The sequence below is a fragment of the Ascaphus truei genome, chromosome 2, assembly GCF_040206685.1.
Source record: "Ascaphus truei isolate aAscTru1 chromosome 2, aAscTru1.hap1, whole genome shotgun sequence".
Taxonomy (NCBI): domain Eukaryota; kingdom Metazoa; phylum Chordata; class Amphibia; order Anura; family Ascaphidae; genus Ascaphus; species Ascaphus truei.
In genome coordinates, this window is record NC_134484.1 from 252,095,021 (window position 1) to 252,120,888 (window position 25,868).

A 25,868-nucleotide genomic window follows, 5' to 3' on the forward strand; every position below is an offset into this window, starting at 1 on the left:
TTTGTGCCTGACTAATGCAATCTTCAGGCAAGTCAGCCAATACAAGACAGTTTATCATAGGAATTAAAGCTTAGGCTCTGAGCTCTTCATGACTGTGTTTTCACTAGGCATGGCATTTTCCCTCTGTTTTGGCATTAGATGGATGGCAAGCTCATCGAGACACGGACTCCTTTTCCCCAACCTTTACGTTGATTTATTATGCACTTTTTATTATTCTTTCCTGTAATTTGCCTTACATAATACTGCTTTAAGGCACCTACAATAACTGCTATATAAATACAAATACAAAAATGCAATACAGAGCCTTTTGTCTGTGTATACTGTACCTATTTTTAGAATCCTGCTAATGCTTTGTTTTGTAAATTTATTCTCACTAAGTTTTAGAGAACAGTAAGGCCTGGGACATAGTGGTGTGAGCAAGGCTGAGCCGTGCTGAGCCGCGCTCACACTCGGCACTGAGCCCCTGCAGCTCCAATGAGAGCGGCTTTAGCAGGGGCTCGCGCAGGCGCCCGCACACTTGGGGAAGCGTGTGTCTCAAGATGTTTTCAAATTTGGCGCTCGCCGGAGCGCTGGGCCGGTCACGTGAGCGGTTCGCCCAATGAGGGCGAACCAGCTCCGTAACGTCACTGGCCCGCCCCCAGACCTGCCCCCGACACGCCCACGGACGGCGCGCTGTGTAAGGCCAGGGAAAGCACCGCTTTCCCTGAGCCTCAGCGCGCCTCTGCCCGGATAAAATCACTATGTCCCAGACCTAAGGGAGAAGCAAGTATCTTGGGCAAGTTTATATGTACATATTATTCTAATACAACATTGGAAACATTAGAACTTTGACAGCATGTGCACAAATGTGTTTAAAATATAGAACAATGCCCTGCCTTAATGTAACCCTTGTTCCACCCCCCCCCCCCCTAGACTCAATTGATGTATCTAGGGTGCGTGAGGGCAGATTACATGGTTGTGGGTGGTGCATACCTGTTTGGAACAGGAGGGCCTGAGCTTCCCGCGATGTTATGGGGGAGACAGGACCAGGCTTCTGAGGTATTGGCCTCCATGTGGTCTTAGTGGTGCAGCGCCTCCATCTCCTATAATTCCCAGGGATGTGCGAAGAGACCCTTATAGAAGAACCCCCTTGGTCCCGGGGTGAACACTCCAGAATCACACGGCACAATGTTGAAAGCAACAGAGTCTTTATTGTACTCACTGTCTGCAGGGCAGTAATAGCTGCACAGCAATACAAATACACGATATGCCTCCTCCTCTCCCACCAGATCGTTCACCTCAGGATGGTCTGAAGGATATCTTTCTCCCTGCCTCCACCCGCAACCAAGGGCGCTACGGGTGGGGCTAGCTCTTCCCTCACCCCCTAAGCAGAGTGAGAGGCATGGATCCACCTCTGAACCACTAGGCCCTACTCCTCAGGAACCTAGCTACACTCTCTCTCTTACCATCTGACTGTCCAGCCAGACACTCCAACCTCTCATCGGACCTCCTGAACAACTCACTCTAGACTCACTCCTCTCTCAACTCCTAAACAACACACACTGCACACAGAGCACACAGGAATCGCTACTAAGTTTGGTCAGCCCCGCCCCTCATGACATCAACAAGACCTCCCCTCTGCACAGACCGGCAGCAGAGACAGGCTTGTATTAATCACGCAGGCAGGGCTTTGCAAGGGGGAAAACCCATGATTACTACTGGGGCCTGCCTTTAACATGGCTTACCACAGTAGTAGGAAGATTTAGTTGCCCGTGCTGTTTATAGGGGGCTACACTAATATCAAGTCTTAATTTCTGGTGCTATAGTACTATGGGTGCGTCTGGGAAGGGTGAATACAGATATACACAAATATTGAGTCCCCAAAGGGGTCGCAAAAAAGTTCCCGTATGTATTGCACTCACACCGAATAAATGTACTACAGGAGCGTGGACTTAGTAGTCTCAGAGTATAATGCTCAGATAGACCAATCACCAAAGAACTCAATATATGGGGACTATATTCATTTCCTGTAAATAAAATCCATAACAAATTAACATGCGTGTGAAATACATATATATTATCATAATAAAGACCTATGTTATAGTTCATACTAAACCATTACAAAAATGCATTAATCTCTGATACACTATACTGAATCCTCAGTTTAATCATCAAATCAAAACATAGTCCTGTTGTGGAACCTCCGATAGAGGATTACTGTATGTTTGCCAATTGAAAGCCTAATTATTTCTGATATTACATATTATGAACTACTTTCATTTGTGACAATAACCAATAGAAAACTGGATTGTAGAGAAATAGTAAATACTATTAAATAAGCATAAAACCAACAACGATAGTATTAAATATGAGTTTTCAAGAAGCACCAAGGCCCAAAGTTACTTGACTGGCAGAAACCTCAGTTGCCCCTTCACCTTCTGGCCATACCACCACAATACCTTTCTGTGTTTCAGTCCTCCACACAAAACACAATTGGGGGTGTAAATGGCCACAGCATTTTATTTGTATACATTAAATCTACATAAATTAAAAGGACCTTGCCAGCACCACTTTCTGTACCGTTCTAACAAACTTCCACATCAGCTGTACCTGCTTGGAGGGCAAATCCAAATTCCAATGAGAGGTTTACCACCACACACTACCACTCACCACTGAGTATTATTGCTTCTACCTCAAGAGGCATAAGGATTCTAACTTCACTTCTCCTCCCCCTGATGAAGGATGCGCATCATGTGAAACGTCGGGGAATCGTTTGATGTCACAATGGTGACGTCTAGGGGAGTGGCGGCTTGAGACTCTCACACATGGCCAGTATAGTGGTTGATGGGCACTTAGACCCCTGTTATATTGTATCTATGCTGAAGGGTAACTCGTGCACTTAGGAATGAGGAATAACCATACAAGCGGTTATATTGTTACCTCCAGGTCTATTCCTACTTATGTATGTATACATATAGCAAGGTATGAGTGGGTAAATATATCCAGCATCTTATTGCTATTAGCTCTCATTGAGAGTTCCTTGTACTAACTGCTGGCAATTCCAATTATGGATGTATAAACAGGTTACACCCATCAGCATATACTGGCTATTTGTTACCTATATACCTATTTGATTATATCTATGCTATAGGTTTGTGAGACATTATACCAGTAGGGTTGGGAACTTTTGATGGGATATTTGTATTCAATGTTCTCTTTGTAGCTTACTGGCAGTATATATCCTATCTACCCTATTTGGTGACTACTAGTCCTACAGTGGTTTAATAGTGCTATCTACAGTATATTTAGCTAAACCGGCCACCAACCTCTCAATCATGGAGGAATTTTAATACTCACTGTACATATTCACATGCATTTTAAAACAAAGGTTTCAATAAAATGTGATAATTTTTCTACATGATCCTTACATGATGTATATACTGTAGGAGGTTTTGTACAAGTTAGTAAAATTAATCTACTATATCCTGTTTCTATATTGAGATAATATATCTCTTGGGCTTATATGATCATTACTGTACTATCCACAGCGAGTGCATATTGTAGGTTCTTTTTGGACCCTATCTTGGGTCTTATTGTAAATGTTTTCATTTAAGCAATGAATGTTAGAACTTTAAATAAAGCCAATTGTGTTGTTTTCAAAGCCTTGTAAGCACCCAGTTATTCATCTTTGCATTTCAATACTACTCTGGAGCACCTAGCCAAACTGATAATAGTTATTGGAGTACCACTATCGCCTATATATACACGTAACTAATATACACATACATACATACATACATACATACATACATACATACATACATACATACATACATACGTAGAGGGGATCCACAGTACTCCAGTTGATAGAAAAATAGAAGGATTTAATAAATCAGGAAAAATACAAAAATATAAAGTGACTTTTCCGGCCATCCAGGGCCCTTTATCGAGCTTGATAAAGGGCCCTGCATGGCCCTGAAACGTCGCTTTATATTTTTGTATTTTTTTTTAAAGCAAAAGTATGCTTTCAAGTGCGGTATATTTGGAAAGTAGAGCAAAGAAGCAGACAGAGGAAGTGAGGGTATGGAAGGGAACAAAACAGCTTTGAACATAGTACAAAAGACTATATACGGATGCGGAGAAAGGCACGGTGGTTTAAAACAGGGTTGTCTCAGCAGTTCTAATCATGATTTCAACCAAAGGATGACAACATTTTATAATCTATAAATGAACTAATGAAGTCTGTGTTTTTTGGGGCTTGTTTTTTTTCAAATCACCACCCTGCCTGTTTATATATTTGCTTTTTAGTTGTGAAGTTGCATGTCTCAGATCTGATGCTTTTACAACATGATATATACTAGAATGGAGTGTCTAGGTAGATAGTACATAGACCTCCAAACAAAAGACTGCACTTCGGAGCAATCCCAAAGACTGATTAAAAGTTAGCATTTATTTACATCTTAAAATATGGCACAACATAACTCACGCTAGCAAATGCAAATTGTAGTGCTATGTACAGATGCAATCAAGGAGTAGCAAGTAAGCAAGATGCAAGGTAAACCTATTAGAAGAATAATTCAAATATAGTAATCCCAATAAATATAGATATTACTGCATATGGAGGTGAGGCTGGTGTATGTAACAACTGTAGATTACACTTGGTCGCCCAACCCCCACCATGAGCAAATAAATAACCACAAACAAGTCTGGAGGTACACGGCCGCTGCTTTTATTTACACCAGCATCAAAACATAGTGCCAAACCCCATGCCAGAGTACTCGTTCATTGGGTCAAGGCCAAAGGTACTCAAACCAATGGCCCTTAACAGCCCCCTAGCCGGGCACCACTCTGCCCTGCTGTTTGGTGTGAATGGGCCCCAGGAACGCACGTTTAAATGAGCCATGCCCAATCGCCACTCCCAGCCACCACCGGGCTTTACCAACCATGGCCCCGCCTGGCAAGGATAAATGCACTTACCCCTACCCCCCACCCCCAACTGCTACCACAACAAAGGCTACAATGCCTCAAAATTTGGACGCCCGTAGGGGTAACATGAATGGAGATTTATCCCCCTCTTTCAAGGAACTTCAGTCTTTTTCTCTCATATGTTTGACATTTTCTTTACTTTTTAAAAAAAATTAGCACTGCAGATGCACAGGTAACAACCGAAAAGCGGACTTAATATCCGCCTTCGTCAGCAATGCCCCTTCCCCAAACCTGCCTACTAAAGCTGCCGCCTGGGCGAAACTTGTGTAATTGATGGAGCAGAGATGCCTGTCAATTCTGTCATTTACTGACAATCCTTTGGAGTAGCATAAATGGTGGGATCAGATTCAAAGCCCCTACTTCCTTCTTGGGAACAAAACAGAGTGGGGAAATCCACATGCCAGGTATAGGGTGAAGTGGAAACGGGCCCACCATCCAACTCAACCTCCTTCCATACTCTTTCACTAGCCACTTCCCCATGTTCCCTACCTGACTTCCGGTTCTGCTCCTCCTGGGTAACCATAGCATATGAAAAAAAGAGGCGCAAACACCCTCTGTCCTTTTCGGGTACCTGTCTGTTCTATGAATGGGACCCGGAAAGGGCAGAGGGTGTTTGCGCCAAACACATACAAAAATCCAGCCCATAGCAACCGGGCTGCATCCGTATTGGAGTACCTATCCAACCATGGTGCCATCCCTTCTGCGCTTGCCGGAGTAGCTGCTCTTTTGAATAGCTTGCTGCACAGCTCTCCCAACCCTGTGCCCTGTCTCCCAATAGCATATGGCTGCAGAGTGGGCCGAACCCCGCAGGAGAAACAATCATGTTGGAATCAGCCATTGCGGCGAGACCAGATGCCCCTTCCCACCTCTTTATCTGTTGTCTGCACCCCCTGATGAGTCTTTGCTGACAACACAAGGCTCGTACCCCAGAGCCTGCCTGCAGATGTCACAACACAGCTTGCCCTGATGGACCACTGGCCTGCTCTCCTAATCCCCCAGGCCCTGAGCTAGCCCTTCATCACCCATAGGGGATAGATGGGCCCCAGACCCAGAGCCCACCGCTTGTGGACTATCTACGACCACAGGGGGGATTAGCCTACTTTAGGGAAGCTCGAGAGGACCCAGAGGCCAAAGCCCTCTAACCCCTGGCCATTCTCCAGACTGTTGCACTCCTGCTCCTTACTGTCTGCACACTCCTGCCACTGGATGGAACCCTCGAAGCTGCGTGAGCACCTCCCCCCTCAGCCCTCAACTCCGGCATGACCTGCACCTCAAGTGGCATCATGTGAGGCCCACCATGCCTCCTCCCCCTCAGTAACTTTCACCAGCCGCACCAGTGGTCTCGCCTGTCTTATCCGACAGGCGCTCCGACATCCTCACCCCTCCTTCGCTAGAACCATCTTCCATTGGTGATCGGACCTCACCGCTGGGTCTGGCCATCTCCTCCTCTCATTTCGTGGTCTCCGTGCAACCGGGATTCAACAGCCCCCACTATGATCAGGCACTGGTGATTCCAGCAGGCCAGAGAGCTAGCACTGAAGCCACATTCCATCGTGTGCTCGGGCTTCAGCCTGCAACCGGTCAAAAAGCTATGCCACGGACATTTTAATTTCTTGACATGGTGCGGACTGAAGTTGCGCCCCATGCTATACCTAGCCTCTAGAGGAGCGGGGGTGAGAGGGAGGCTGCTGCCCACACATAAAGGTAAGCGGAGCCTAGTCCTTCCAGTCATGACGCCCAGTCGCTGAGGGCTCAAGCCTCTGTACTGTCCTAATTGGGAGCCTTTTGCAAACAATGAGTCTCTATCAATTCACAGCAAATCAGAGCATTCTTTATTTTGAAATACGTATTTCTAGTTGCAATCCCTAAAACAATCTTACTATCAACTGGCTATTATATTTCCTCCGCTGACTTTGAATTATTATGCTTTAAAACAGTCCCCTAGAAACTGCTTAAGTCAGACTCCAGGGCTCCGTGTCCCTGCCTGCTTCTGCCTTCATTGACGTTAATACGACATCACACCTACGCGTTTCACTCCTCTATGGAGCTTCGTCAGGGGTAATCAAGAAGAAGATTCACGACTGCGGTCTTAAATACCATTACGTTTCCAAGGAAACCAGAGTGCAGAGGAAAATTAACTCCACATACTTTCTGTTATCTTGATGCTCTGAATACTGTATTAGATACTCTGTAAAGAAATACATACAGTCTTATACTGAAAGTATAAGTCTGGAACCTATTAATGCAAATCCATATATAATTGTAACATCTATAAAACCATAAATAAAACATTACTGATTTATAAAGATACGTGCAGTCAATGTATTTGTGTGTTTACACTGAAAATAGTACTGTTATTTTACATTTTAAATGTGCATTCTATGTCATTGCTGGTTAATCAACTGAATATTAATTAAAAATAATATTAACATTAGCTAGATCCTCATCAGATATCAGCAAATGCCACTATTTCGAAAAAAATCCCTTTGATTTGAGACAATCTTGTAATTTATGTCCCTATAAAGTACATGGAGTTTGAGTTGTTCTCTCATGTTGTCTGTGAGTTATGAGTGTCTTTCACTAGTTATGGCTCAATTATAGGATCTTTTAAGAGTGAGTAGCTCCGATTCAAGAAGCGCACCTTGAGATCTTTGGGTTGTAATTTAAACTCTGCCAGAAGAGAACAGTTTCTCCACAAGCGCATATACTGTCCTGTTGGAATGTGAGATATTAGTGATCTGGATCGTGACAGTACATGGATAACAAGCGGTTGGTGACCGTGTTCTTCCTGAATACTGTGGTTTGGATACTATTAGTTGTATAAGTAGCAGCACTGAAATCATTTTAAATGCAAAAAGTGAACAGCATGTGGTAATAAAATATGGTATAGTTTAATCTTTTTGTTTTCAAAACCATCTTGTTGACTTGAGCATTGCTACTGCATTTCTTTGACATTTCATAGAACAAATGGAGGAGATTTCTTAATCCTCCATTCATTTATTCTTGGTTGAGGAAACGTTCTTTATTACATGAAGAAAGTAGAAAAGTGGTTCTTTTCAGCAAGTAATACGGCATCCCAAATTGGAGGATTATGTTAGCAGCATGTTTTTTTTCTTCGAATTCATACTAAAAGGAAATAAAAAATATCCTAATGTTCCCATGAACGATTTATATAATTTTAAAAAAAAGGCTCACTGCATTGGTCACATGGGGAAAGGCATTTTTCATTGGTTCTACTCAAAGCAGCAGTGAGGCTGTGATCAAAATACGCAGGATTTAAACAGCATGTAGCGGGTTATGTTAGTGTGGATACAACTGGAACCTATGAAACCACTGATAATGGAAGCTGGTTAGTGTATTGCCTTCCAGAAGGGCAATAATAGATCAAAAGAGTACATTTTCACAAGCTTTTTTGCATGAACTGAAATTAAGTTTTGCATTTGTCAAAAGTCCATAAAAAGTATTCGTGCTCTAGCTGATTTCAAGAAACTTTACATTTGGCAGCAGATATACTTGCAGTTTTAAAAAGGTGTAGGCTTTGCAATGTGTATGCTGTAAGAACAGGAATAGAGGGATACTTTCATAAACATTTGTTTCCTATAAAAATAAAACGTGTAGGCTTAAATGTAAGCAAACTAAGTGTGCCTGTACACAGGGCCGCCAACAGAAATCTTTGGGCCAAGGCCAAATTAAAGGAGCAGGGCCCTTCCTCCTGTTAATCAACCCCCCCCACCCCCACCCACCTCATGAGAGAGGGGTAGGAGAAGAGAGAGACAGGGGTAGAGAAGGATGAGAGAGAGGAGGAAAGAGAGGGGGGAAGGAGAGGGGGAGAGAGCAGAGGGAGGATAGAGAGAAAGGGGGAGAGGGGAGGGGTTAGAGAGAGGTGGAAAGACAGTGGGAAAGGGGGGAGAGTGAGAAGGGAGGGGAGGTGGAGGGAGAGAGAAGGGAATGGGTTCGAGGGGAGGGGGGAGAAAGAGAGGAGGTGGAGAAAGAGGTAGGGGAAGGGAGAGGGGGGAGAGATAGGGAAGAAGAGAATAGAGGGAGGAGAGAGTGGGTGGGAGGAGAAGAGCCTACCTGCTGTCTTGGATGATTATCGGGACCTATTAGACCTTTGGAGGGGGCCTGTAGAGGTGCCTGCTGGAGTGTGCCCTCAGAGGTTGCCTGTAAGTGGGGGCCTCCCTTCCACTGGCCTACAGCAGGCCCCCTCTGACAACACCCTGCAGGAGACACCCTATGTGAATCGGGCCACTTGTTAGGTTTGCTGGCAGCGGACCGTGCCCCTTTACTCAGGAGTCCCAGCTGCCCCCCCTGTCGGCAATCCTGCATGTACACGCCAAATATTGTAGATGCTTATCCCTTTCACTGCACTTTTTAAATACTCCCCATCCACGTTATTGCAAATATTCTGCCTAATGGACGTGCAGACACAGATAAAAGACTTCAAGGTATGAAGCAATGGAGAAACTGGCTCCTTTCTTTTCCCCATTGTGAAATCCTTTAGCCCCTGCATTCCACTACCCCCCCTTCCTTTAACTTCTGTAGCTGCGTTCAGGATAAGTCATTGACTGAAAAGCTGCCTCCCAGGGAAATTAAAATGGCCACCGCCACCCCCACTTTAAAACAACAGAGGTTGCCATTGTGACGTCTGATGCCAGTGAAATAATAAATAGACAAACGTTTTTGAAAACATGAAAAGCAAGAAATAGATTATAACAACACAGGCTAACAGTGAATGTTCTAACGTCATTTTGGGAGCATTTTTGTTTGAACCATTTGCAGTTTAGCACATGAAGCACAAATATACAACAGGCTTACCTGATGGAAGCCCAGATAGTCCAATATTGTGGATGAAGCATAGAATATCATCCCTTCTGTGCTCACAACCAGAGCAAAACCATTGAGTGACTAGAGAAGAAAAGAAAAACAAGACATCCCAGGGTTAATTGCAATAAATAACAAAGGAAGAAAAAGTGTTATTTCCTCACACATAATTGACAACATCCAGGTCAGTGTTGGTTATTTTAGACATGGAATATATTGCTTTTGGAAGGTGAAAAAAAGCTTCTTTTTTTTTTTTTTTTTTTTTTTTAAAGTAAGGGTATCTTATACTGACAAAACACTGGTTTAATAGGCAGCATCTGGAATACATATGATTGCAAAGAAAACATACTGTAGAAATCAGAAAAGTGTCCACCACCATGTAATGAAAGGCGTTTACTGAACAAATAGCTGTGTTTTGCACATTAGGGGAGAGCACACAGTGGAAAGACCCCAGAGATTACTTGCATGGTTCACACATCTTGCTCCAGCTTCCTTAAAGCAGCAAAACATGTGACATCTTAATGGTGTTTTTTTATTTAAATAAATCGGTTCTGAAGTATTAGATAATGTTGGCTTTTTGTTTTTATTCAACTTTTAAAGCAGCAATATACTTCCCAACTTCTTCTTCTTTTCTTAGTTGTATATTTTTAAAGCATGTGACAATGTATAATGCTACATTCCATTCTTACCTAAGCTGGCAATCGTTTGGAGCTCCTGTTATAAATATGTAAAAATCCTGATTGTGTGGCTAACATAATGGCGGCTGCTACAGTCATTGTAACGCAGCAGCTACAATGTATCCTTGTATTACTAAGGTAACATTATATATTGTTACGGTTTACAGCTTAAACTGCTGGGAACATTGGTAACAAATTATCCCAAACTGGAAAGTGTTGCAAACATCTTGCATTGCCTGGGAGGTGGGTTAAAACCTGCTATAGAAATTAAAGAAAGCTTTAAAACTAATTAAAATGGCATTAAAGCAGCAAAAACATGTGACATCTTATATGTTTATTTATTTTTAAGTAAATCAGTTCTGTAGTATTAGATAATAGTGACTGTTTTTTTTGTTTGTTTGTTTGTTTGTTTGTTTTTATTCAACTCAATGCCATTTTAATGAGTTTGAAAGCATCATTTTATTTTATTGTTTATAGCGGTTTTTAAAGCACCTCCCAAGCAGTGCTAGATCTTTGCAACACTTAACCGTTTGTTATAATTTGTTCCAAATGTTCCCAGCAGTTTGATCTGTAAACTCTAACAATAGATAATGTTACTTTAGTAATATAAGGATACGTTGTAGCTGCTGAGTTAAACTGACCAAAGCAGTCATTATGTTAGTCACACAATCAGGATTTTGACAGATTTATAACAGGAACACAAAACGATTGCCAGTTTAGCTAAGAATGTATAATTATACATTGTCACATGCTTTATATATACAAATAATTTTTAAAAAGTTGTAATTTGCTTAGCATCAAACTTTACAGGGTTACAGGGCCCTAATAAGGCAACAGATATGACAGGGCTCTTCAACAGGGACAGATCAGAAAACATTTAGGTGTAGAAAGGCCACAAGCTTATTGTAATGTGTTTTTAAGATACATTTAAAGACTTAAAAATGATTAGATTTCAACATTTTGCAAGCGTTTATTAAAACATTACCATGTATAATTACATGACTTTAACATACAGTACAAGTGAGATTTAGTGTGAAAAAACTGCACTCGGCTGCCTACAGTAAGCAATGAGTATTACATTAGCAGGAGCAGAGCTTCCAAGGGCCACATCAAGGCCCTTCGTGGGCCAAATGGGGCCTGCAGGCCCCCAGTAGAAATGTTTTGAGCTATGGCAGGGGCCCTGGCACGCCAGAGGCTCTTATGATGTACCAGGCATGTCATGGGCACATGATCGTGTTCTAAGGGGTTATTGAGCCAGTCTCTATCGAAACATAAGTGAAGACCTGAATGCGGCCAGGCATGAGGGTCTCCTGGATCCCTCCTGGAGTGATCACATGATACAGACGTTTCGGAGGCACTCCGGTGCCTCTAGACTTCTGGCACTCTAGCGGTTACGGGAAGCTTACCGCTCATTTATGTGAATAATCCTCAAGGTGCCTTGTGGTTTAGCACCACTTATTAAATATAGGCAATTCTGAGGGGTTATTTACAAGTCAGTGTGGCAAAAATGCTTATGTTAATTCAGTGCAAAGACTTGTGCCAGATTTAGCACAGGAAAAAAATGTAATTGCTCTCAATGAGATTCCTTTTCTTTGATCAATCTCATGCTGTTTTTTACACAGCTAAAATGAACATAAACAGAACTTTTGAGCCACCCCAGTTTCTGTGAGGTTTCAAAAGGTATGTTCATTAAAATGTGTTATATATATATATATATACATACACAAAGGATGTCATTTTATTTTACCTTCCTGGTCCCTCCACAGATCAAAAGACCACACCAACAAAGTATTGCATTCTCTTGTCATGAGAAAATTCCCTTTGTAAAGTTCGAGGTAAACCCATCAGATTGAGGTTTGATATTGTGGTACAGTATTTCTGCCATGACCATGTGGTCTCTCTGGCTTTGTAGCAAAATCCACTGCATGATGGCTTGCCAGGCCAGATAACCTTAGCTCGCATCATGTAAACCTAAGCGGAAATAGCCTCTCTCTCCCTTTTATATCTCTTTTATTTTGCTGTCCTTGTTTTTACTACATTTCAAACTATGTTTAGCTTCAGAATGATGAATTTATACAGTAGAGACAAAAACCAGTGGCAATTCCCCAAAAAACCCAGGAAACACCCAGGTACATTCTGAATACATGCCTTAAACTTTCCTTAAACTAGCCCCAGCATTTCTGCACTGATTAATGGCCTATCAGATTAACAGCGGGGGTCCCTGGCAGTCCCATTCAAACTGAATTGGACTGCCAGGGATCCCTGCTGTGTTAATCCTATGGGTCGTTAGTCAATGCAGAAATGCCTTAAACGTGCCTCAAACTAGCCCAGCACATACCCAGCACATACCCAGCACATACCCAGCACATACCCAGCACATACCCAGCACATACCCAGCACATACCCAGCACATACCCAGCACATACCCAGCATGTAACCCGGCAAGTTTACGGCAAATGTTAGAATAAACGTTGCCTCTACTGTACATACTGTACTGATATGAATAGGACTGTTTTTTAGGAAGTCAGAGGAGGGAAGTGCAGTAATTCACTGACATGTATATGAAGGCCAAAATTAGTCAATGTATGTTATACTTGAACATAAATGCAATGAAACCCTTCAGTGCTATAGGGAGCAGTACATTGTAGACGATGGGTAACCCATTTTATTGCAGAAGTGTCTCCAGCAGCACATTGCCTGGCATTGCACCTCTAGCAGTGTAGGGTTTAAGTAAAGACTCAAGATGAGTAAAGATTAGAAGCTTCCAAGTAGATATGTGCGAATCCGCCCAAATCTGTTTCACGGATTTTCGCTGATGTTACCCCCAAAATCCTTTTCGCGGGGTAAAATCTGTAAACGGATTTGGGCGGTTTCAAACCGCGCGGATTCCTCAAAATCCACCATTGGATACAACCCGTGGATGGGTTGCGGAATTGGTAATAATAATAAAAAATCTGCAAAACGTGAATCGCCCTTTTTGACATCGATCCACTGAAATACGCGGACCAAAAGGAACCGATAGATCCACTGCAGATCCAAATTTGCAGAAATAAATTTGACCATCCCTACTTCAGAGATGGTGCTGTCTCAGATCTCTAAAAGAAGATCTCATCTAAAAACAGTCCCATTCCCCCCCCAGATAGTCACATTCTAAGCAGAGTGTTATTGAACACAGAAAGTATGCCATTCTTTTGTAGACCTGCCAATGCTGTATACAGTTGAATTCACAGGTTTAATGAATCCCTGTCTTTAAGAGTTTACAATTTGACTAATTCTTGGTGTCACATAAGACCCCCTGCTAGCACACAACTTGCATACGGGACAAGGGTTAATACCGACACTCGCAAGTGCACCCTCTCTTCACCTCCGCAAAGGTCCGTCAAATGGACAGTATCCCCTCTCAAGCCGTCCCAATATACCACCGCCTAGAATAGCACACGAGTGAGCACGTGACTTTAGATATGCAACCAGGGTTAATACACAAGGCTACTCTAGCAACCCCCCTTTCTCCTCAGCAAGGAACCAGCGCGTTAGTATTAATCCCTACTCAATTACACGTCATAACCATCCACTTTAACATAACATCAACTGTAGTAACGTGTACCCGAGCTTAGTAAATTATTCTCTCCAGTGGGCACCATTCAATCAGAGCCCAAAGCATTACTTATTAAATGTTTTAATATATATATATATATAAATACAGTGCTTAGATTACAGAAAGGAGATACAAAATAAACATACAGTTGCAATATAAGGCAGAACAGTTTCTTAAAATAAAAGGAGTAAAACAGAAAATCCTATACAGTACATTACCAAAGGACATAGGTTCCTCCCAAAGAGGTCATTGATAAGAGGCAATGCCATATGCTCAATCTGGTCTCCATAAAACTCTGAAGCTAACTGCCTTTCAAAATCCTGTAGCCAACTGCCTTTCTCAAGGCACCGGCAGGAGCCCACCCCTTCTACAGAATACTTTGAAAAAGTGTATGTCATCAACCCCTCAAGCACCAATGGGGATTAAACGGCCTAGTAGTTCCTGATATTATCATGACAGTTGGTGCCGAGGAATCAGAGAGACAAAGTTGTTATTCGTTACACTGAAATAGTAGTGATTGTGGTATTACCGCATGGCAAATCCCACAGACTTCAATGGAAGTTTCTGTACTATAGTGCCCCGATCAGCACTATCCTGGTTTAAAGAATAACCCACAACGTCCCTTCTTCGTAAGCTTCAAATGCATTCATTACATTTTAAGCTTTCAGGAGAAGAAATACCCCTTTCCTTAAGTGTGCGGAATAGAAGAAAGAAGATCCGGCGCCACTGCTAGTGACAAATCCAGGCTACTTCCGGGTTGAAGGAAAAAAACTTTATTGGGACATCACACACACAAGGCTACACCACGATCTCCCCCTCAACGCTATGGAACAGCGCTTCGTCTTGGAGACTATCTATTGAAGCGCAGGACAGTTTCTCCATATGCAATTTCCTTACGTGTGCGGCATGAATGCTCTTATTATCCCTCTTATTGTGTATGTAATTGCTGCTATTTTAAATTGCACGTTTCTAATGTAAAACATTTCATGCATGACCGGTGCTATATCCAAATAAAGATAGTAATAAATCAACTTAACCTTGTTCGAAAAGGTTGCTGATACCACAAAGCCACAAAGCCACACCTGTCCTACCTTTTTCTTTATAGGTTTATTTAATATCTGTATAAGTGTACCTGTCTGCTACGATATTACAACACAGATTTGGTAGAGTTTTTTTAATGAAAAATGACAGAGAGATGCAGAATTTGGCATGTTGTAATCATACGTAGTATGTCCATTAACAACTCACTTCGGCACTCCTCAAATTGCAGGCTGGCACAAAGGGAGCGAAACAGATGCAACGTGCAGTATCGGCACTGAGAAGCTTGTTCTAAGTATCAATTTACTAGCAAAAATTCTGTAGCTCGATCATTAGGTGTTGATACTGAGGTTTAGTGACAATGTTCTGCACATTTGACCTTAGATGGCACAAACCTGGGATACATTCATAGATTGTCCTGCAAATTTTGCACCATTAAACTTTATAAAAAGCTAATTTCTTTGAGATCTAAAATTGCTGTATATTGTATGTGGATATGAGATTCGTTTTTTGTCCCACAAAGTGATGACCCACAGAGAAAGGGGTTTCATATGTAAAGTTCTGTAAATCCATACTACTGTATGTCTAACACGCCCCTCGAAACAAAATATATAACTTTTTCGTACAATGAAGGAAGGATGCGTTAATATTATTTCCAGTCGGGCTGTTGGATGATCCAATAAACAATGAAAATAAATATGAAATGCATTACAGTTACTATGGTGTAAAGGACTGAAAAGTACAATATTGTACAGAGCTCTAAAATGTTGATGGCTAGAGTCAGAAATGTCATTAGTGATGCTCTCAGTGATATGCAGTATACTGTACGTGATTAATAACTGCACCAGCTCGCTGTTTGCATGTGTCCAACGCTAACCATTACACATGTACCAGGGTCAGTTGGTCCAAAGTGACCTAAATACAGTGATATGTTTAATAGGTTAAAGGGTCAGTTCCACGTAGAACCAAAGTAACCTTTTCACAGTAACCCAAAAAGTTAAAGGGGTAGACCTGGGAGACCATAAAAGCAGAAGCTGCAGTCTTGCGTACCCCATCTACTTTGGGGCTGTTTTATAGGAAATGGGGCAATCCCCACCTCCCATGTGTCTGCCTTTGATAAAACTAATTATTCATTACAAGTTTATTTAACATTGTGTTAAAAAATTATAATTGAAGTGTTTTTTATGAAGTTTAATGTCTTCTCAATGGTTTTTCAATCAGAAAATGTTTAACATTTACTGTCAACAAGTAATATTATTTGTTCATATGCAGTATATATATATATATATATATATATATATATATATATATATATATATATATATATATATAAATATATATATAGGAAAGAATGACCTAGGCGCAAAAAAGCAGGGAAAGAGAAAAAGAGAGGACCATCATAGGGCAGTATATCTAAGCAATTGAGATGATTAAATGGTAAGATATACACTTACACTTAGTACAGCAAATAACAGCCTTTAATCCACTCCTGGATTCAGGAACTCTGCTTCTGAAACTTGTCTGTTTCTGTATGTACTCTTTGTTTATATCGAGTCCCAGCAGCATTCACGGTATATCTGTTCCACAGACTGTACCTGGCAGATAGATCTCGCAAGAAGGGATAGGTAGGGAATAAAAGGAAGAACAGGGATAGTGTAAAACCTTTTTAATAAAATATAACAAAAAAATAAAAAGTAGGTAATAAACTCACATTCTGTGAGTTGAATACAAGCAGTTGAGAGTAAAAAGCGAGTCTCTCACACTCTACGATCGGAGAACGCCGGTTACCAGCACTGTTCACTCGAGCGGCTACTTCCGCATCACGTGGCCCGGCTCTCGCGAGATTTTAGTCTCTGATGTATGAGGATACACTGCTTCGGCTCCGTTGTCAGGAATCAATCTCTCAGCGTGTCTCCCACTGCTCCTTAACACGCCTGCCCTACGCGTTTCTCCGCTTCGGCTTCGTCAGGGGCTGCTCATACATCAGAGACAGAATGTGAGTTTATTACCTACTTTTTATTTTTTTGTTATATTTTATTAAAAAGGTTTTACACTATCCCTGTTCTTCCTTTTATTCCCTACCTATCCCTTCTTGCGAGATCTATCTGCCAGGTACAGTCTGTGGAACAGATATACCGCGATTGCTGCTGGGACTCGATACAAACAAGGAGCACAGACAGAAACAGACAAGTTTCAGAAGCAGAGTTCCTGAATCCCAGAGTGGATTAAAGGCTGTTATTTGCTGTACTAAGTGTAAGTGTATATCTTACCATTTAATCATCTGAATTGCATAGATATACTGCCCTATGATGTTCCTTTTTTTCTCTTTTTCTATTTCCCTGCTTTTTTGCGCCTAGGTCATTCTTTCCTATACAATTTCCAGGCGGCAATTGTGGAGCCGTGGACCTAATTGACAGCATTCAGTAGGGTTAGTTGATTGTAGGGGTTATTACCTCTCATTTTTGACTGATTTGGCTAAGTGTGGTTTTTATTGTAATTACATTAACAATTGTTGGGAGTTGCGCAGATTATATCTTGTTTTTATATATATATGTAACGGGTCTTCCCTCCTGCCTGACCCACCCAATCTCACATTGGCCCGTGTGGTCTAGCCAGTCCCCATTACGTGATTGTTTATGGTGGTGCACCTGCAAGTAACAGGACTCCTGACTCTCCCGCTTGATGGTATTATGGGATGTCATCAGGACAGGTAGCTGAGGTAGTGGGTGCGAGTCCTACTTACATCATGTGCAGCGCCTCCACCTCATCAGGATCTATGCTTCCGCAGGGAGATGGTCCTGGTGAGGAACTCCTTCTCGGTGGTGACTGCCACTGTAGAGTAATACACTCACACAGTGGGGGTATCTTTAACAAGGGCATCTTTATTGATGATCTGGATGTAGCAGACTGCCCCATGCAGCTTTCAGCTCTAGCCGCACATTTCTCCGTGCTGTCCCTTTGCCAGGTACTGCCCTCCTAATTGGAGTGGGATCCCCTCTCCCCATAGAGAGATCACCCCTGTGCCAGGTCCCTGGACACAGTGTGGCCTAGACAGGCTTAATTGGAATATTCGTGCCACTAGTTACCGCACTAGGGTCACAAAGCTGTCCCGCAATCCCTTTCACAGGAGCCAAACTCTTAAGCAACAACCAACTAAACTAACAGTGTTGTGCCCTATATACCTCAGGGGGTAGGCACATCTCTGATGTCACTATCCAGGGACTCAGAGCATGCAGCCACTCCCATCCATACACAGGGCACCTCACCAGGGTGTGAGGGAAAACCTCCATAACTACTGCTGGCAGGCCTGTACTTACCAGGGCTTACTGCCAACAGGGAAGATGTCTGCAGTCTATTATTATGCATGGCTACATATATATATATATATATATATATATATATATATATATATATATATCAAACAACAGGGAGATAAGCTGCGCCTCTAAGGAACATATACAATAAAATATATGTGCTATAACGATATGATGTAAATGTCTTAATTAAAACATATATACACATATAATAATAATGTGGACCTATAATGATATCAGGCACACAAAAACATGAACAATAGAATATTGTAATATAAAAAGCAAAAAAGGATAAACCAGTCCTCGAATAGTCCAATGAAAAGTATAGGTGCTGGTATGCAGGGTCTCCGGCAGCTCTCAGTATGGACCAACCATGTCCACAGGGTATCTAAAAAGAAAAAAAGAGGAGAGAGCGCACGCCCATAGCGTATAAAAGTTTTAATGAAGGGGGGAGGGGGAGAGAGGGGGGGGTAAAAAACGCACTTACAAAAAATGCATTAAAATCAAGCATATGTGATATACATAATCACCACCATCCGGTTTAGCTGAGACTCTTGGGGCACTCCTAAGCTCCGTTGATAAGGGGCAACGTCACTGCAGGTTCCAGGGCTGGTAGCACCATCCGGTCAAACTGCAGGCATCAGGTGCCTCCGTTGGTAATGGAACACCGTCCCAGCAGATTCACAAAGCAGGTAAGCAATGAAAATGTCCAAGAAAGAGGTCCCGTGTAATGCTGCCTCTAGCACTCGTGCCTGGATCAATACGCTCCAGCGCTTGGTGTGGACTCCAATGTCTCTGCGTCTGACGTCACGACGCTCCCTGACGCGTTTCGTCAGTCACGGCTAACTTTCTCAAAGGGATGTCATAAGAAGGGGAGGTCCGGTATTATATATACAACCTCAGAGTGGTAATTAAAGAACAACTCCTCCCCTACTCAGCTGCATTCGTTTTTCGTGCTGCTACATACATATATATGCACACTTATATTTACATAAAATACAGGTAATTAACCCTAAAAGGATCGGAGGAGAAAGCAAAATTTAACTCTAAATACCAGTCTACATCGTATTGCATATTGAATAGATGACACATAGTATACAAAACATATACATACAAGCTCATTAATAAAAGAAATCATTATATAAAAAAATCATTATATAAAAAAACCCATAAATGTATGTTAGATTTATATTTCACATAGACTGGCATAACATAGTTCATCAATGCCAAATTCATCATGACAAAGGTCCTAAAGGGATAAAACCAGAGGGAAACATTCAGCCTACATGTAAATCACAACCTCTCAAAATATATAAATGTGTGTATGGATTCTATTATGATATTCCATAAGGTGCATCAGTAAATAATACTTAACTTCACCTAATATATAGAGAGGGATGACCCACATATAGGCTAATACTACATGAGGTAACTGTAAAACAAAGGATCACAAGATATCATGCCATAAAATAGAAAGTGCAATAATATATATATATTCCCAATCACACATAATCAAGTTCAAATTTTTTCCTCTAATGAGTGTGTGAATGACTTGAATATTGACAATAAGTCATATGATCCCGATAGGAGAATACTAATCGTTTTAAAAAACCATCAGTCTGGAGTCTGTATGCCACAAACAAGGCCAGGTCCCGGGGAACTATTATGTGAGTGCTTATTAGAATTAATTATATATTTTTAATTTTTTGAAATTTTTAATTTTTTAATTTGTTAGTTTTTAAGGTAATAGGGACAGAAATGTATAAGTATCGTTCCCCATTATTTACTATCCAGGCCCTAAATGGCCATAATAAGGTGAGTGCCTATTTAAATCAATATTAAATATAATATAGGTGCTTTACAATAATTATAAAAGTGTATGTGAAAATCAATATTAAAAATATTACCTATTATCATCTATTCAACCCTATAATGATCCTATTTTTAATTGGACCACCTAAATGTGCAAATGAAAATTATTACATAATTATATCCATTGTCCAGACGGGTGGAAGTATGGGATAGGGGAGGAGGGGGGGGGGGGGGAGGGGGGAAGGGGGGGGGGGGGCAAGGAAGGGGGGTGAATCTCAGGAGGAGATGCAGACAAGGGATGGAATGAGAAGCAGAGGAAGAGAACAGGAAGAGACATCCAAGGAATGATCAGACTAGAGTACTAACGTCTAAACACTCTGAATGAGTGTTTAGACGTTAGTACTCTAGTCTGATCATTCCTTGGATGTCTCTTCCTGTTCTCTTCCTCTGCTTCTCATTCCATCCCTTGTCTGCATCTCCTCCTGAGATTCACCCCCCTTCCTTGCCCCCCCCCCCCTTCCCCCCTCCCCCCCCCCCCCCCCCCCACCACCTCCCCTATCCCATACTTCCACCCGTCTGGACAATGGATATAATTATGTAATAATTTTCATTTGCACATTTAGGTGGTCCAATTAAAAATAGGATCATTATAGGGTTGAATAGATGATAATAGGTAATATTTTTAATATTGATTTTCACATACACTTTTATAATTATTGTAAAGCACCTATATTATATTTAATATTGATTTAAATAGGCACTCACCTTATTATGGCCATTTAGGGCCTGGATAGTAAATAATGGGGAACGATACTTATACATTTCTGTCCCTATTACCTTAAAAACTAACAAATTAAAAAATTAAAAATTTCAAAAAATTAAAAATATATAATTAATTCTAATAAGCACTCACATAATAGTTCCCCGGGACCTGGCCTTGTTTGTGGCATACAGACTCCAGACTGATGGTTTTTTAAAACGATTAGTATTCTCCTATCGGGATCATATGACTTATTGTCAATATTCAAGTCATTCACACACTCATTAGAGGAAAAAATTTGAACTTGATTATGTGTGATTGGGAATATATATATATTATTGCACTTTCTATTTTATGGCATGATATCTTGTGATCCTTTGTTTTACAGTTACCTCATGTAGTATTAGCCTATATGTGGGTCATCCCTCTCTATATATTAGGTGAAGTTAAGTATTATTTACTGATGCACCTTATGGAATATCATAATAGAATCCATACACACATTTATATATTTTGAGAGGTTGTGATTTACATGTAGGCTGAATGTTTCCCTCTGGTTTTATCCCTTTAGGACCTTTGTCATGATGAATTTGGCATTGATGAACTATGTTATGCCAGTCTATGTGAAATATAAATCTAACATACATTTATGGGTTTTTTTATATAATGATTTTTTTATATAATGATTTCTTTTATTAATGAGCTTGTATGTATATGTTTTGTATACTATGTGTCATCTATTCAATATGCAATACGATGTAGACTGGTATTTAGAGTTAAATTTTGCTTTCTCCTCCGATCCTTTTAGGGTTAATTACCTGTATTTTATGTAAATATAAGTGTGCATATATATGTATGTAGCAGCACGAAAAACGAATGCAGCTGAGTAGGGGAGGAGTTGTTCTTTAATTACCACTCTGAGGTTGTATATATAATACCGGACCTCCCCTTCTTATGACATCCCTTTGAGAAAGTTAGCCGTGACTGACGAAACGCGTCAGGGAGCGTCGTGACGTCAGACGCAGAGACATTGGAGTCCACACCAAGCGCTGGAGCGTATTGATCCAGGCACGAGTGCTAGAGGCAGCATTACACGGGACCTCTTTCTTGGACATTTTCATTGCTTACCTGCTTTGTGAATCTGCTGGGACGGTGTTCCATTACCAACGGAGGCACCTGATGCCTGCAGTTTGACCGGATGGTGCTACCAGCCCTGGAACCTGCAGTGACGTTGCCCCTTATCAACGGAGCTTAGGAGTGCCCCAAGAGTCTCAGCTAAACCGGATGGTGGTGATTATGTATATCACATATGCTTGATTTTAATGCATTTTTTGTAAGTGCGTTTTTTACCCCCCCCTCTCTCCCCCTCCCCCCTTCATTAAAACTTTTATACGCTATGGGCGTGCGCTCTCTCCTCTTTTTTTCTTTTTATATATATATATATATATATATACACACACATTTAAAACAAACCCCTCCTTTTTAGCTTGGTTATGGACTTATGATTTGGTTTAGGACTTATGATTATTGCTGGGGTGGGGGCCTGGGTCCCTTCTGATAACTTAATGGGCCACTCGTGGCCTACAGTCAGATGGCAGTGAAAATGCAGACACAGTATACAGATGGTACAACGGGTTTACTGTACCCTTAATAACTTGGGCAACTTGTTGCAGGCCTGTACTTCGAAAAGGATGCTTCGGTAGGTTTTCCCAAGAAGCAGATTGCCTCCCATCTAAAATGAAACACAGTTTGTTCTAATCCTTAAAAATGAATAACTATCCAATCTTAATTGCTAAATCACTTTGATCAAACAACAGAAGTGACTATGATATGTGATCTAGGCTACTCTCTTCATACATAGCACTTGAAATACGATGACGGGGGATTAGTCAAATATGCGCTGAATGTTTGTTTGTTTTCTTTTCTTTGAAATTCTGCATATATTTTCGAAATTCCTAAATCTCATATTAAAAGACGCCTTTTTTTTTTAAATTCTAATTTTACAAATGGAAACAAAGACTTGGCTTTTAAATCTTGGATTACATTCTTATTTAGTATGTATATCCAATTATGTAAAGTCACGAAAACCTGCACCTGCTACTTATACTCAACACAATTAAGCCCACCGTTCAAAGCATGTGCAATGCCCTTTGGTTCCTATTGTGCCTTTATGATTAACCTTCAGCAGAGGTAGCACCAGCACATAAGCAAACTACTGCAAGCTGTGGCTTTATGTCCAAAGACGCAGAGGTGCTACCTATACTAAGGCATTACTTTTATAATTATCTGGTTACCATTCCCAATCTCTGGCCCACAAACCCCAGTTAGGTCATTGGGACTTGACGTCTTCATATCTACTCCAAATGGCTGGGTATTGAAAGAGTGAACACTTTTAAAGCCAGACAACTTTGGTAAATGAGAGGGGTTTTCAAATAATCCTGCTAAACCACCTTGTAACTGTTACATACATTACGCCTATAATATATGTTGTCTTTAACAGTGCATGCCATGTCTTGTATATAATGTATAACCCTGTTCACTTAATGTAACTTTGTTTTTGTAACCATGTGACTGTCGTCATAACTCTGTGCTCAGGACATACTTGAAAACGAGAGGTAACGCTCAATGTATTACTCCCTGGTAAAACATTTTATAAATAAATACAATGTGTCATTCCAAGACCTGCACACGTGGGGCTCTTGTGCCATACACATTCCTGGAATGGAATGTGATCTTGCAGACATTGTCTCTGCAGATCGTGCCCGTGGTTCTCACAAAGCTGTGGGTTTGTTCTGAATAGAAGAGGTGGACTTCTTCCTTTCAAGGCAATGGACGGAGGGTTCCGCGGTCTTTTGACTGCTGTAACAGCAATGGCATGACACTGTAGCCAGAATGTCTGGTAGCACAATGATATGCCAATCACATGACCCTCGGAAAGTTGGTACTGCCACTTGCCTTCAGTGCCAATAAGCATGCATTGCATTGCAGATGTTAGTAGTGCTGCAATGCAATGCATGCGTATTTTCAACATATTGATTGATCAATGGTATTTCTGTTTTTCGGATCCCAATGAAGTATATGAAGGCAACAGATGTGTGTAAAAGGATGATTCGGATTTCCCACTGAAGTCTCTGTGGCAATTGATATTTAAGAATGTGAGGGTGGTTAACATGGGGGTAACTGAAACATATAAAGAGAAATGGGGCCATTACTCTGTAATCATGAGCCATCCTTTACCTCTGGCTTCTATTCTGTACTTTTTAACTGGTATGGTTCTCTTCTGCCTTTCTTAAGCATGTTGAATTGTTATACTTCTGTACTTTTTAACTGGTATGGTTCTCTTCTGCCTTTCTTAAGCATGTTGAATTGTTTTACTGTCCAGCCATCTATACTGGGATGCTGTTGCATGCAGCAATTTAATGTCAACCAGCATTAATCTTCAAAGTATGCCCCCTTTTCTGGCATTGCCTACTGCAAAATATAATTACTGACTGACTTTTTAATTCCATCCTACGTCCACATACAGTAGAGTATCTTGCAGTACTAGTGTTTGCTCATTCATTTTGGAATGTACGGAGTGCACAGCCCTTGCTATATATGAATCAAGCACTCCAATGCAGACGCAGATGGGTTTCCTGTGTTAAAACTCCTCATGTATCCTAATAGTTTTCCTATTCCCACAACACAAGAAAAAAAAACCCAGTAATAACTTCAAAGGCACGTAGGGCAGGGTCATGGCACAGCCAAAAAGGAAAAAAAGAAACAATTCTAAGTGATATTTCACTTATTAGTATTGGAATGAAGGAAAATTAGCCAACTTTTCTATCCCTAGAGACTGGGCTGCTATGGTTATTTAAGTGCAACAGTGGAGTCCAGTAACCAGGCCTTGATGTGAACAGCTTTTTAAGTCACGCTGTTCATGCACAACTTGGGCAGCAACGTTTCCAGGGACAGTGGGCTTTTTTAGATAACGTGGGAGAGCTTTGCATAGCACTGCCACAGGTTCTCAGTATCATGCACAGGGTGTGGCATATAGAATCATACTCTGGTCAACTGAATAAACAGTGGTTTGGAGAAACAGTACAGTATAAACAATGAACGCATCTAAACATCCAGATCTTGTTTGGTTCTCTACTCCATTGCTATGCAAAGAGTTGCAGGAACCTTCAGCAATATTATTATTATCATTTATTTATAGCACGCCAACATATTCCATAGCGCAGTACAATAGGGTTGGAGGATGAAAGACAATAACATATTAAACATTAACATACATTGTTATAGTAGGTAAGGAGGGCCCTGCCCCAAGGAGCTTACAATCTATAAGAAAGTTTAAGTGGAAACATAAGGTACAAGGGGATAATAAGGTTGGTGTGTTTCAGATAGCTGCTTGGTAATTGAAGGAGTTGTTGTTGGGGCAGTAACTGGGATTGTCCGGGGGTAGAGCTGAGAGAGGAGGGTAATGTGTGGAGATGGAAATGCTTCAATATACATGTGAAATATTTTGCTCAACCCATAAAGGTGTCTATAAACATCTCTGGATGAAGACAAGCATTCAGTCTTACAACGCTCTTGCATTATATGATCACTGAATATTTCATTCATTAAATGTCTTATCTTTATTAAAAAAAAATTGTATGTATAGGCCTAATACTTTCTCCTTTTTTAATTATTTTTTTATATACTAAAATAGACACTAACGTTCACGAGCTTTTAACCGGCTGTTAGAATAGAATATCTACATTTAAACACATACAATATTATATACACATGTGCTACACATGTGCTCTACTAACACCGACCAACATTTTTTTTAGGAAGATTTGGTATGGAAATATTGGAGATCTCTTCGTCTTCCATTGACGTTATATTTAGCAAATTTTATT

General features: G+C 41.0%; 1 protein-coding gene across 6 annotated transcripts in view; it reads right to left on the minus strand.

Moving 5' to 3' along the window:
* The window catches only part of AHRR (aryl hydrocarbon receptor repressor), a 313,408-nt gene that overhangs the window by 100,851 nt on the left and 186,689 nt on the right, over positions 1 to 25,868 (minus strand). For 2 of the 6 annotated variants that reach the window (XM_075586044.1, XM_075586043.1), the window contains exon 5: positions 9,781 to 9,870. In XM_075586044.1, coding sequence (XP_075442159.1) covers positions 9,781 to 9,870 — 90 coding nt within the window. The other 4 variants (XM_075586048.1, XM_075586047.1, XM_075586045.1 and 1 more) reach the window with 4 other exon arrangements.